The sequence below is a fragment of the Syngnathus typhle genome, linkage group LG2, assembly GCF_033458585.1.
Source record: "Syngnathus typhle isolate RoL2023-S1 ecotype Sweden linkage group LG2, RoL_Styp_1.0, whole genome shotgun sequence".
Lineage (NCBI taxonomy): Eukaryota > Metazoa > Chordata > Actinopteri > Syngnathiformes > Syngnathidae > Syngnathus > Syngnathus typhle.
The window spans coordinates 3,386,398-3,400,123 of NC_083739.1; the positions used below are offsets into that span (position 1 = coordinate 3,386,398).

General features: G+C 47.0%; 1 protein-coding gene across 2 annotated transcripts in view; it reads left to right on the forward strand.

Moving 5' to 3' along the window:
- The window catches only part of agap1 (ArfGAP with GTPase domain, ankyrin repeat and PH domain 1), a 42,581-nt gene that overhangs the window by 5,140 nt on the left and 23,715 nt on the right, over window positions 1-13,726 (forward strand). The window contains exons 1-9 of one of the 2 annotated variants that reach the window (XM_061300765.1): window positions 1,086-2,800; window positions 7,187-7,245; window positions 7,324-7,411; window positions 9,331-9,416; window positions 9,500-9,641; window positions 10,464-10,598; window positions 12,461-12,588; window positions 13,380-13,535; window positions 13,624-13,716. In XM_061300765.1, the coding sequence (XP_061156749.1) occupies window positions 1,690-2,800; window positions 7,187-7,245; window positions 7,324-7,411; window positions 9,331-9,416; window positions 9,500-9,641; window positions 10,464-10,598; window positions 12,461-12,588; window positions 13,380-13,535; window positions 13,624-13,716 (1,998 nt within the window). In that variant the 5' untranslated portion in view covers window positions 1,086-1,689. Of the gene's footprint in view, window positions 1-1,085; window positions 2,801-7,186; window positions 7,246-7,323; window positions 7,412-9,330; window positions 9,417-9,499; window positions 9,642-10,463; window positions 10,599-12,460; window positions 12,589-13,379; window positions 13,536-13,623; window positions 13,717-13,726 lie in introns of those variants that run through there. The other variant, XM_061300773.1, reaches the window with a different exon arrangement.

Below are 13,726 nucleotides of genomic sequence, written 5' to 3' on the forward strand. Positions count from 1 at the left end.
AAATTGACGGCTGCTAATGTGGAAATGCGATTCTTCCTCTCAATGAGTTTTTTTTTTTTTTTTTGGGTTTCGTTTTGATGGCACTGGTGTCGATGAGCTTCTTCCTGGCAGCAATAGATACTCCCCAACGTGCGTCCCCAACGTGCCCTCCCCCTCTTCCCATCGCTGACTGACTGACCCAGTTTTACTGTCTCTAGGGGGTGTGGCAATATGGGGGGGGAGGGAGGTGATGTACCTCCTGCCGATGCAACCTTTCAGGTGTGCGTGTACTGCACAACGTTCACGGCATCCCGGTTTGAAGTTGCGCCTTGAAGGTGACCTTGCTGATGGAACATATCAGCGGGACTGATTTTTGACATGGCGCCGGGCGGCCTTGTGATTTTGTGCTTCACCACATAGATGACAGAACTTCACAAGGAGTTTGATGACTCACCTGCTCCAACTCTGACCTCTTCAGCAAGGGACATACTAAGTTATTTTTCTTATTCTATATTCTCCGATTAAAAATAAATCATGGCTGAAGTGGCGGTCATTTTACAGACAGTTTAGATCAATTCTAAAAAACAATAAGTGGGTGAAAAGTGCAAATAAGAACTGTTGTAAATAGGGAAGCCGATTCATGGCTCCACACAACAGGCATCTTTTTTTTTGGGGGGGGGGGGGTCACAAATAACACCAAACGATGCCCAAACACTCAGCATATGTTGAACTACTGCATAATTACTCATTTTGAATTCAACTTTAACACGGGGGAAAACGTTTTTTGTTTTATGTCCCTCGTCGCTGACAAATTAGTAATTCATTCAGTCGCTCAGTTGCAAGGCTGCTCCGGGCGTTGCTGACAAACTTCACTGACAGCAGAGAGAATCCCGCCCCCTTTTGGCATAAAGTAAAACCCGGACTGGATTTCAGGCAGACGGACTGCGGCGAAAGAGCAAATCGGTCAGCCTTAGCAGGAAAGAAAATGACTCGAGGAAATCGTTTTATTTATATTTTATTTATATATAATTTATTAAATTTTATTTATTTTTAATGGAAAGCGCTTATTTGCGAGGAGAGAGTCAAAGATCGCAAAATCTAGCTCGCTGATAATGCTGCGCGTACAGTCCGTTCCATGTTTTCTCTGCGCCGCTGCGTGCGCGCTGTGTGTGCGCCTGCCCGAGTGCGTGCGCGCGCGCACGGCTGAATGCAATGGAGGCGACAGCATCGGGATTGTTGTGAAGGGTTTGACGATGGCCCTCGCCTTGAGATGAAGCTTATTGGAATGAGAATGACGGCCGAGCGGAGGTGAAAGGCGCAGCGGGGGACGCACGCGCACGGTGGCAGCCAGACGCGTTCGCACCGGGGAATACGTTGAGCTTCTACTTTTGGAATTGCGCGACACTCAACGAAGGAAGGTGGAGCTGCGAGCTGCCGTAGGCGAGGACACCTGCACGCTGTTTTTTTTTTTCCCCTTCTTCTACTTCTTCTTCCTCCTCCCTTTTTTGGGGAAGTGTTTGCGCGGCCAACTGAACTCTATGGGGATGAAGGCGGAATGTATTTCCTGTCCTCTTTTTGCGCCTTTGGATGACCGGAAAGTCACTCAATAATTTTCCGTCAACTAGTTGAACGTGTTGAGGAAAAGATCGTTTAACCATGCGAGTTATTTTCACGGAGAAGATGTGCTGAGTTTCTGAGGCAGGACTTGCCATGTTCCTCCTGGATGGGAACTGTACTGAAGGGATGGAGAGAGGGACGGCTCAGAGGAAGACAGTGTACCGCATCTCCCTCACGCTGGTGAAGAAGGAGACATCGGAGGATGGACAAGATGCATCGGATAAGCCAAAAGTGGGGAAGGTGAGGGCCTTCAGGCAGCAAGCTTCACTGGAGGCCCCGCGCAGTGGCCTGCTCGAACAAGTGGAAGAAGTGGAGGACGAATCTGATGATTTGTCATCGCAAAGCCACATGAGGAACTTCAGGACGTATAGCACCGGCCAGCTGGAGCTGGGGAGGCTGAAACTGGCTCGCAAGCAGCAGCTCCAAATGACAAAGAAAAAAAACGCCGCGTCCATGAGTTGGCAGGAATCTCCACCCAGACTTGAGGAGAACATTTGTGCGAGGACGGACTCTCCTGGGAATGTGGTGAGTAGCGGCGTGATGAAGATGAAGAGACTCTTCAAGTCAAAGAGTTTGGAGAAGAGCCCTGAGTCATTAGACCACGGGGGGACGCCGCCACACCTAAACGGAACGTCACCTCCAAACGGGATACCTGAGACTCCACCTCGGCGGGAACCCGCCGGCCTGCTGCGCCGCAGCTTCAGCTTTCGACACTGGACAGGCAGCGAGCGGCCACGTTTGCAAGCGCTAATGAAGGACAAACAGCAAAACAGTTCCGCTCGCACAGATCTGGAATCCGCAAGCCCGAAGGTCACCCAGGACGATGGCGAGTTCCAGAGCCCCGCCGCCCGCCCTCGCCTCGGCACCATGGAGAAAAGCCGAACGCTGGAAGTCGGTGCCATCCTGAACAAGACGGACCCCGTGTTTGACGTCAGCTGCTGGGAGAGCGCACACGGCGGGAAGAATCGCACGCTGGACAACAGTGACCTCCAGGTTCTGGCCGCGCACAAGGACGGGGCGGCGCTTCGGAGAGGAGGACGTTCCGGTGAGAGGAGGCTGCTACGCTTCTTCAGCGGCATCTTCTCCCGCAGGGACGGGACCGGCACCTGGACGCCGGTGGGAAGCCCCGGCGCCGTCCGTTCCCTCCGGCACAGAACCACTCCTCTGCAATCCAGCACGGAGAGTGTGAACGGAAGCCCAGGCGGTAAACAAGCATTTTGTTTGTGTGTGTGTGTTTGGGGGGGTTGATGTGTGTTTGTTTAGGACAGGAGGGTGATGTGTGGTTGAAGCCGCCCGTTGTTTGCCTTTCATTACTTGGAGCTACATGGAGTTCATATCTCAAGTGCAAACACGGGCGGCTCAGGTGGAAGAGGACCCGACCCGTCTGTGCGTGTGAGGAGGTGACAACGTTGAGATAACCAGCATTTTCCAGACACAAGTGGAAATCAACTGAAATAGCAGAAAATGAGGTCATAAGGGAAGCGGAAGAGCCCGAGATGGAGACTCTTTGCATTTGAAGCCATGTTTGGGCATCTTGAGAAAGTCTGCCAACCTTTTCGTACGGGCGTTAACTTTTACGGGAAGCATCGTCGGGTCAAGGCGAGATAAAAAGCCGCTTCCCTCACACGGATCGTTCAGGAGCAAAAAAAGTTGAATTCCAAGAAGCCTTCTGTCTGCCAAATGGCGAGCAGAAAACATTGCTGGTGACAGGAAGCAGCTCGCCATGTGTTGTTGATTTACACCGTGTGTGCGCTTCGAGTCACGCGGTTCCCTTCTTTTGCTCTCGAGTGGCACGCGTGTCGTATTAGATCCGCCAATGACTTGGTAGAATATGGTGCCATAGGAAATACGAGAAAAATGTTTGTCATTCAATCACTGAGCGACAGTGGAAAGAATTGTTTCCACGCGGCTGGAAAAACAGGCTCCGCAAACGTCACGTTTTTTTTGGTTGAGTAGTTTTATTTACAACAGGCGATACGAAGTTTTGACTTTTTAGCGTGTGCGGAACATTTTCGCGTCATCCGTAGTGACCTAAAAAAAAAAAAAAATCGATTGGCGTCTTCAGGTGTGAGTACGATTCTGCCGTTGTGTTGAACGGCCCCGAAATATTACGATTCACCAATTCCCAACCACTTTAGCAAGACGTCGCCAAACTGGACCGTCGACCTCCCCGCCCGATGCAGGTCACGGGACCCGACCGCCTTCGGGCATTGGGGAAACACGGCCGCCACTTTGACGTCGAAAGCAGAAAAAGACACTAAGTTGAGAGAATGCGACACTTGAGTGTCACTCTGCTGGCGTGTGCAATTCTGTCAACCCCCGACCTCAAAATCTTCCCAACGGGCTCGATGAACCCTGACAGGAAATCTGGCAAGTGAGGGGCTTTTTTTGCCCCCCAATGCTCCAAAGGACTACAAAGGGCCAATATTCTCTACAAAAGCATTTTAGTGGGATAAATGTTTGAGCGGCGAGCGCCCTGTACTGACCCCCATTGGTGTGTCGATACAGTATGTTGCGTGTGTGAACGAGTGTGTATGTGTGTGACCTACATCCGCAGCCATGCAGAAGTAACGTGAGGCGCACATGCACACACATCTGATCAGAAAGATGAAGGCATCCTTCCCTTCTTCTTCTCCCCCGCTATCATCTCGCTTTCATTTTATTCATAATTTCATATATCTGTGATGAAAGAAGCGAAGGGTGGAGAGTCTCTGTCAATGAACAAACGAGCAACACGGCATCCTTCATTCTCGCCGGTTTTCTTATTTTATTCTTTTGCTATAGCTACAATTGCGCCGTGTCAACAAAAATAAAACACGTGGCGCCTCAAATTATTGTTCCCAGATAAGAACTTCAGACATTGCAGTTTTTCCCTGTGTTCGAGGGGGAGTTGTTGACGATTATTTGCGTCCACTTTGGTTACGTCACGCCTTCCTCGCTCTGGAATTCCCACGATTTGCTTGATTACAGGTATGGACGCGCAATCGCTCTTCCCGACTCGGCTGACAATTAGCCAGCCATCTGCCGCAGTTATCAAAGTGGCTTGCCAGAGGTTGTGTGGAGGTCAAAGAGTGTGAAGGGTATGTCTGTGTCGGTCACCCTCCTCCCCCTCACCACCACGTCCTCCTCAGGACAAAATTAGAGCTTGTGGCGAGGGGACGTGAGGCTTCGATGGCGTTGAGCAGGTGTGTTCAAACGATGGAGCGGGTGCCATTTGCAGGCCCTGTCGAATTGGTTTTAGCATGCTTATAATTGAAAGAATTCAAAATAATTCCGTATTCATTCTTTGAAAGAAGACGTTTGGACTTCCCGGGCTTAAAAGCAGGTTGTCAAGAACCCAACGACACTAGCATTAGCTTCACCAGCCACACGTCAAACCACTTGAATGCGGCTCCATTAACCGTTAGCCGCTTACGTTCTATAATGCGTTTATTTGCGTCTGTACACTTTGTTTTTGTCTACGTAATAGTGGCCAGGCCGTGGCTGGCGTGCAAACAGCGCATCGCAGAAATCCACCCCCTGCTGCTTAAAGCTCTTACTGTATATAAAGCTCAAATCCGCCAGGTGATGCCATCACTCTCCCTTCTTCTCTTTGTCCGACCTTGAGTAGCGAACGATCGGAGGGGGGGAAGAAAAGTGAAACATTGCTTCACACCCTCGGCGTCATTTGCATAGTGAACCCGGTTACCAGCCGGCCAATGTGTCACGGTGGCTCGGTTTGATTCGGCATGAAATGAAAACGGCTAGCATGGTGCCAGCTGTGTGCGTGCAAAGCTGGTGGGGGGATGGATGGATCTGGTGAGCGTCGGCATGATATGTAGGTCAGACCGTATTTATGCATAGGAGCTGTTTCTTGACATCCCGCCGAGTCCTCCCGATTGCTTTTTTAACACCACGATCTGTAAAGATTCACTTTGTCAGCCACAAAACAAGCAGCCTCTTTGTTGGGTTTCTCGTCAATCGACACGAGACGCTCTCAGGTCACGACGACACACTTAGCCACAATAGTGAGACCAGTTTAATTTTCTATTTTCAAGTAATCTGGATTCCCTGCGGTGCCTGTCACAGATCGGATTTGGGACTAGGGGTGCGCTTTAAAAACGGTACAGCCATTTTCTGTGCTTGTGGGCATGGACGGGTCCAAGTTTGATTCGACCATTGATGTTGTGAGCTTTTGTGAAGAGGTCAATCATTTTGCATTACCTGTCTGCATCCCCATAATATTTCCCATGAGATTTAGTTCGGGTAGATCTGAGGTGTGTTGTTTTATTTCCATTTTTGGAAAATCCTGCTTGGGATTTCCCACCAAAAAAAGTCACAGGCATCAAGACGAAAATCATTAAATGATCAAAACCGTTGTCCTCTTTAATGTTGCTAAAATGAGAACGCATCAATGCAAACGTCCCTAAAAACAGGAAACAGCTGAATCAACATCCTGCCTGGTAGCGAGCGGGCATCTGTGGAAACCTCTACAATGTCCTCCTATGTGTTTGGATTCTCCTGGATTCGGTCCAGACTGATAAAGATGAACGTGTGGAAACTTGGCCGCAGTCGTTGTGAAGGGCCGGGGAAAACCATTTGAATCGGAACATCGCTCATGACTTAAAACCAATGGAACCCAATCAATTAGTTCCACTTTAAAATATATTGGGATAGATTTCGTGTCATATGAATCTAATTCCCGAATGGAATCGTTCCACAAAATCCTCGGGCCGGCAGCCCCCCCCTCGCGGGTAGCGAAGGTTTAGTGTAGCGTTACGAGTTTGACGTCTCAAAGCATCTTGGCGTGCATCACTCCATAAATGATGGATATTTGTAGGTCAGGGCATGTTCTAGATATTTCCTGGAATGGTCGCACGAGTTGAGAGTGCAAGCCGGGCGAGCTTCTTCAGTACCTGGAGGGCTTTTAGCACGTCTCGCAGATTGCGGTTAATGAATTAGTGAGAAGGTCTGGAAGGGGTGCGGCCTACTGGCCTACTTCGTGCATGTGGACCGATGTTTTCTTTTTAGGTAGACACGCATGGCAAATTTAAAAAAAATAGTGTGACATCACAAAAAGATGTATTTCAATGTAGAAAAATATGCTTTTTTTTATTTGAAGTGCAAAAACATGTATGTAAAGTTATGCATTGCTCATCCCCTGACCCAGCCTAGTCCAAAAAAAAAAATGCAGCCGAGTCCCAAAATATCTGAAAAAGTTCCATTCAACATGGTAAATGAAAGAAGCCCTTCTCTGGTCCAAAAATAAAGTCCAGATTGTACAAATCGGATCTCAATAGCCTTGTGTTCGCTTTCGATTGACAAATGGCAATTTGGCATCAGATCTGCTAGTTTTAGTCTGGGTTACGCTCAAATGTATTTTCCACAGTTATATTTAGTTCCGCTTTAAGAGGCCAGTTTCAATCTTGTGATTTGTCGTCATTCGTTCCCATGGAAAGATTCTCCGATTGGCAGAATATTGGAGCTCAATGCTCTACAGTTGTTGGTGGTGTGCGAGTCCATTCAAAAAATGATGCCTTGACACAATTTATTCAGTTGAGTGCTTCATAAAATGCTTGACATATTTTTATTTTTTTTCCCTCTCGTTCAGATGCATTTGTGAACAGCCAGGAGTGGACTCTCAGTCGCTCTGTGCCGGAACTCAAAGTGGTGAGCTGCCCCGACACGACTCCCGACCCAAATGCGTGACGTTTCCTCTTTATTGAAAAAAGGTGCTCTCGCTAACAGGGCATTGTGGGTAACCTGGCCAGCGGGAAGTCGGCGTTGGTCCACAGATACCTGACAGGAACGTACGTCCAGGAGGAGTCACCCGAAGGTACAAAGAGATAGATTCTAAAATATCCGGACTACAAGCTGCTTCTTTATACGCTTATGGCTCGGTTAATTTGATTAGATTTATTTATTTATTTATTATTATTATTATTATTAATGAACTTTATGGTAGTCTCCACATCTGACCTATGAAACAGTGGATCAGCAAAACTGTCTTGAGCACACTCGTACTGAATTTTCATATCACTCATTTGATTAATTTGGTGATCAATACCTTGCAAAGAGTAGCCTAAAAGCTGTCTGTGTTTGTTTTTAAGGCTAAATGTAGCTGTTGCGGCTTTATAGTCCGGAAATTACGGTAGTCAGAAACGTTCTAAAATGTTCACAGGATAATAACAACAAAAGGCTTTTATTGTTGAAGTTTTAGTTTACTTTTTGTACGAGCTCAACAATCAACTGATTTAAATCTCGCAGCTCGTAATTTGGGTCACTCATAAATCGAGGCTCGCCAGCTGGAGGTCAAAACCTCTGACGGGGGTTTTTTTTTTTTTTTTGACCGTAACTGTTTTTATTTCTTTCGATGAGAGCATGCATCCCACGCTGGCCAAAACCTGGGGATATTTTGGTGTAAACTTTCCCGTTTCTGACCGCCACTTCCGGTATTCTTTGTACTCCTCCGCTGGGGGAAAAGAAAAAAAAACAGCTCACAAGCTGCACCTCCCTGTCTGTCAACATCTGTGCTAGCTTTTTGTCTTAAACCTTGTATGAAAAAATGAAGAGCCGTAATGTACCAAAAGGCAGGCACCCAATCCTTCATTGCAGACTCCGCCCCTAAGAAACATTTGTCTCAAAAAGTCTCAAAGACCCCCCCCCCCATCTCAAAGAGGGGCGTATCTACTAGCCAACAGTTTTTGAAAACATGATCATTTTAATGGATTTGATTTGCGAGTGTGCCGCTCCAAACTGTTGCTGCGCCGTCGCAGGCCAAAATCACTTTCTGTGTTGTTTTCAAATTCCTGGAGCCTAAAAATATGCCGCCGTCTCCATTCCCATGCCGATTGATTCAGAGCTGAGACGGCGGCTTTGGAGCGGCGCAGCAACCGCAGCGCCACAAAGCCGCTAACCAGAACTATTCTGAGGCTGCACACCCCGCCGGCAAAGCAGTAGCGGCTTGGCCTCGGCGGTGTGTTCACGGACGCTCAGACAACAAAGTAGCGCGGGCCCGGCGGCGTGCGCAGCTGATTGAACGTCTTTCGCCGCCAAGCGTGTGCAAATCACACATCTGGAAGCGAGCGGCCTTTTCTGAATTCACAAATGGAAACTGCGTGGTGCTTCCTCGTTTTTAGAAAGCGGCAAATGACAATGCAGACGTTTTTCCATTTGAATGCATCACTCTCAAACTTCTCTTGCTAGCCAGCCTAAAGGTGGAAGATTTGCTCTCTTCACCTTTCACCTGTGCTGTTTTTTTTTCCCCTCCTCTGTCTTCTTCTTGCTTCTCGGTATACTAGCTGACGTGGATGCAGGTAACTATCCTCCTCTTCTCCTTCCTCTTATGTTCAACACGGTTGCTGCAGCCCGACGAGGACAGCTTGGATTCCATTCGATCACCTCGTGAATTGGTTCTTTAAGACAAACCATCTCGGTGTCAAATGAACACCACCGAACGAACCCCAAGCTCAACTCGTCGGGACAATACAACCGCCATCTTAGTTTGCTCTCCGTCCCCCGTCTCATCATCATCAGCCGTCATGAATGATAGAAGTAATCTTTCCTTCAGCATTCATAATCTATCATCGACATCCGAGGATTTTGGCTTAGCCAAACATCTCCCGATTAGAAGTCGCCAACACCCAATTTCATCCATCCAATAGTATTCCAACTAAAGTAGCTGATCTAGTAGCCCAGTTGGCTCAACAGATGATGACTCGTCTGATGATGTCATGCAAAAAATGCTTCTTTTAGGTGGACGTTTTAAGAAGGAGATGGTGGTTGATGGGCAGAGTCACCTGCTGCTCATCAGGGATGAAGGGGGACCACCGGAGGCACAGGTAACAATCGACTTTGTGTAATCGGTCCACGATGTGATGAGCCACATTGTTCATTGGCTTTGTTTTCTTTTTTCCATCTGCAGTTTGCTCTGTGGGTTGATGCAGTCATCTTTGTCTTCAGTCTGGAGGATGAGATCAGCTTCCAAACCGTTTATCATTACTTCAACCGTCTTGCCAACTACAGGAACGCTGCCGACCTGCCCCTGGTCTTAGTTGGCACGCAAGGTCTGAAACACAAACATCAATCCACAAACGTGTTGCAATTATTATTATTTTATGGTGCACTGCTGCCACCTAGTGGAGAGTTCTTGTAGCCACACAAAGGGCACCAAGCAGTACACTACAGCGTTATCTTGGCCTATTGCGTTCCCTTGATGGAGTTCCCCCATCAAGATCGTAACTCACTTTATTCATATATCTAATATTATTTTAAATTAAAATAAAGTTAAATTAGCATGCCCGTGTCCCCCGTAGAAACAAGCAAAATGGATGATTGATTAATTATCTTGACTGAAGAATGTCAGAGCCCTTTTATTTGTTTGAATTGTGGGGGGGGGGACGATCTTCCAAATAATTATAGAAGTCAACTAAAAAAAAATGCACGGTTAAAATGGTTAATTATGTGTTACGCAGACTAATAATAATAAATTATATTTATAACGCACTTCATATTCGGAGGACTAACGTTTTTATAAGATTGAGGAGTTTTGACGATTGGCCATATTGCATCATTTTTTACAATTTATATTGGTTGAGAAAGTTCTGGTTGGTTGGTTGGTTGGTTGGTTGGTTGGTTGGTTGGTTGGTTGGTTGGTCATCTCGAAGAAAAACTGCTGTACAGTCTTGTTGCATTGATTCTTAGCTCTCACTTTCGCCAGCAGATGGCGCCACATAACAAATTGTACTGCATCTTAAATCGACAAGCCTGTGACTTGGGCATTGATGAAACAGTGCCTAGATGTTCGATATGAATGCGTTAATGACAAAGACCATAAATGAATTTTTGAGTTTGGATCAATTTGCTGATATCGAAGGTGTTTTCCACAGACGCCATCAGCTCGTCCAACCCGAGGGTGATTGACGACAGCCGGGCCCGAAGACTGTCCAACGACCTGAAGCGCTGCACCTACTACGAAACGTGCGCCACCTACGGCCTCAACGTGGAGCGAGTCTTCCAGGACGGTGAGAATCTTGATTGCAGAGTCCAGTCTTGTGGGAAGGTCACATTCCCCCGCCGCACATTCGCCAACTCTTAATCGCCCGTCAATTAGGGGGGAAATTGACCCGCTCAGCTATTTAGCTCTAACCGAACAGCAATTAAGTTTTATCATAGCGAGGGGAGCAAGGCAAGGAGGGGCGCTGCAGACGAGAGCCTTCCCCGGGCGGATTCATAAAACACCGACCCATTAAAGGACAGGCGCGCCAGGTCCAGACATGGCGGGCGACTATTCCGTGGCCCTCATCTGCCGCGTCCATACGCTCGCACAATCCTGATCCTCACTAAAACTTACGGTTGGGCTCGGTCCATGTTGGGTTGTTTAAAGAAAAAAAATAAAAATCTGTCCCCCTCTTGAACGTGATTATTTGCGAATGCATGTTGCAGTTTGTGACTGTGCACCTTGCAATTTGGCTTGTCCCTTTAAAAAAAAAAAAAAAGGAACATTTTAACTATTAAAGAAGCTATTTGCGACACCGTCTCAAAATTACAAATCAACATGGATGAGAGACACCGTTCACAAATTTGATCCGTCTTGTTGCCACGACAGCCACCGTGAAAGTAGCGCAGCGTCATATTTGAAAGATTTATTTTTTTTTTTAATTTTTCATTTCCCTAGTGCTTTGCAGACTGGCTTATTTGTTTTCGTTTGTGACTGCGCGTGCGAGCGTGTGCGCGCATTAGACGTGTAATGAGAAGTGAAGCCTCGTCCGGTTGGGAGAAGTGACCTCTGCGTGAGGGAAGGAGGGGGTAGGGGCGAAGTTGACTACGCTGTGGTCCTCGTCCATCAGCGTGCTAATTTAATTAGCCTAATTATGGCGACATGAGCCTCAAATGCACACACACACACGTCTGTGGCTTCGTCCTCATCTGTCAGAGTGCGGAAGGCGAGCACATCGTTCACACTCTCTAACAAGCTGAGATGAGCACTCGCTAATGTTCATCCAGCGCAGCACATACACACGTGAGTGAGGTTCACCTGCAGGCTACACATGTGCTAGCTATTAGGAGAAGTGGACCAGGAAAACAAAAAGTTGTCCGCCTTGTTTTTGTAATTGTGTGTTTTTTGTTTGTGTTTCACTGGCGCAACTTGCGCATGTGTTCATTAGAAGATGATATTTTCAAGCTTTAAATGTCACAGTTGAACTCTCCAGACTGCCGAATCAGCGGCTCCGCCCACCAGCCCCAACCTACCATCTTTATGTGACATTCCGCCATAAATCTGATAAGAGCTCCGACGTTAACGCAAGCGGTCGCCTCTCGCATCAGGGTTGTGATTGATGGCGAGAGATAAATAGTTAATTATTAAGTTAAATGTGTGGTTTAAATGTTTAGCGCATCCTTGTAATAACTGTTCTTAAAGTGGGAAGTCAACTCTTGAGATTTTTATAATATGTGCGTGTGTAAGCAAAAAAAAAAAAAAAAAAACATTACATCTGAACATTTTTGCCTCGTCCATCGGAAAATACGTCCGACAAACTTAATGGCGAGTGAAAGTCGCTTTGCCAGCTCCACCCCTCCGAGATGTTCTCTCAGCGTCTGCCCTTGGCTCGCCCCGTGTCAGCGGGAGGTAAATGTTTACGATTGGGCTCCTCATCAACCAACTTTAACGAGTTCAATTAAAACAATCGTCCGCGTTGATTGGATCGGAGTCTCGGTCAAGTTTTAACTCGTCTCCTTTCGAGCGAGCGTGTGCAGCGTTGGTCCACGTTCGCCGTGTTCTACTTTTTCGTCGATGACGGCTTTTCTTTTGCCGCAGAGGTGGACTGGCGTTACTTTCACAGCCGTGGTCAAACATCGATAACAATAGTATGGTTTTGTATTGCAGTTGCTCAGAAGATCGTGGCCTCTCGGAAGAAGCAGCAGCTGTCCATAGGCCCGTGCAAATCGCTCCCAAACTCGCCGAGTCACTCGTCCATCTGCACCACGCAGGTGCCCAACGTCCCGGTCAACCAGGTCAGTGAGGCAGCGCGTCACTTTTTCCACATATTAAAAAGTCATCTCGAGGGCTGCCCAAATATCAAAACCATATGAATTATGATTATTTTGGTTTCGTGATCATTTAAACGATTGTTTATTTTTTGATACATTTGTTTGAAACATGGTAATTATGTAAGTTCCTTAATGGACCAAACGTATAAAAAAAATTTTTTAGAACTATGCAAATGTACTGTATTAATTCAAGAATATAAACAAACATTTTGCGCATTAAAATATTTTTTTCTTACGATGATGCCAATTTGTAATCGTGGAGTGTAATAATAATAATTGTAATTGGATTGTGACAGCTTAAGTCATTTCAACCAAAAAGTATTTGAATTTGAGTAAAAAAAAAAAAAATCAGTCCACATGAGATTGAATTGCACAAAAATGTTTTTAAAAAAATGATGATGAATGTAAATGTGATGGTGGAGTATTCTGGACGTGGAATTGTCTTCCCTTTCAATACTTTCACATTATTACGTACCGTAATTTTCGGACTATAAGTCGCACCGGAGTATAAGTCGCACCAGCCATAAAATTCCCAAAAAAGTGAAAAAAAACCATATAAATGTATATAAGTCGCTCCTGAGTATAAGTCGCCCCCCCACCCAAACTATGAAAAAAAACACGACTTATAGTCCGAAAATTACGGTATATCTTAATTTCTACTGTCCGTTTTTTTTACCCGCTGTCCCAAACAACATGACACCGTAATGCTTTGTGTAACGGTCCAAACTGACTTTCTGAACGTCCCGTCGTTTCAGACAAGTAACGGCGGCGGCAGTTTGAGCGACTACTCGTCGTCGGTGCCGTCCACGCCGAGCACCAGCCAGAAGGAGCTGCGCATCGACGTCCCGCAGAGCACCAATACGCCCACGCCCGTCCGAAAGCAGTCCAAGCGGCGCTCCAACCTCTTCACCGTCAGTTTGCCTGCGCTCGGGGGGGGGGGTGGCTCCTCAACGACACGGTCGCCATTTGCCAATGATCATCCTCGCTTCTCTTCCACAGTCGAGGAAGACCAGCGAGACGGACAAGGATAAAAAAGGGCTGGAGGCCCGCGCCGACAGCATCGGCAGCGGGCGAGCCATCCCCATCAAACAGGTAAGACTTC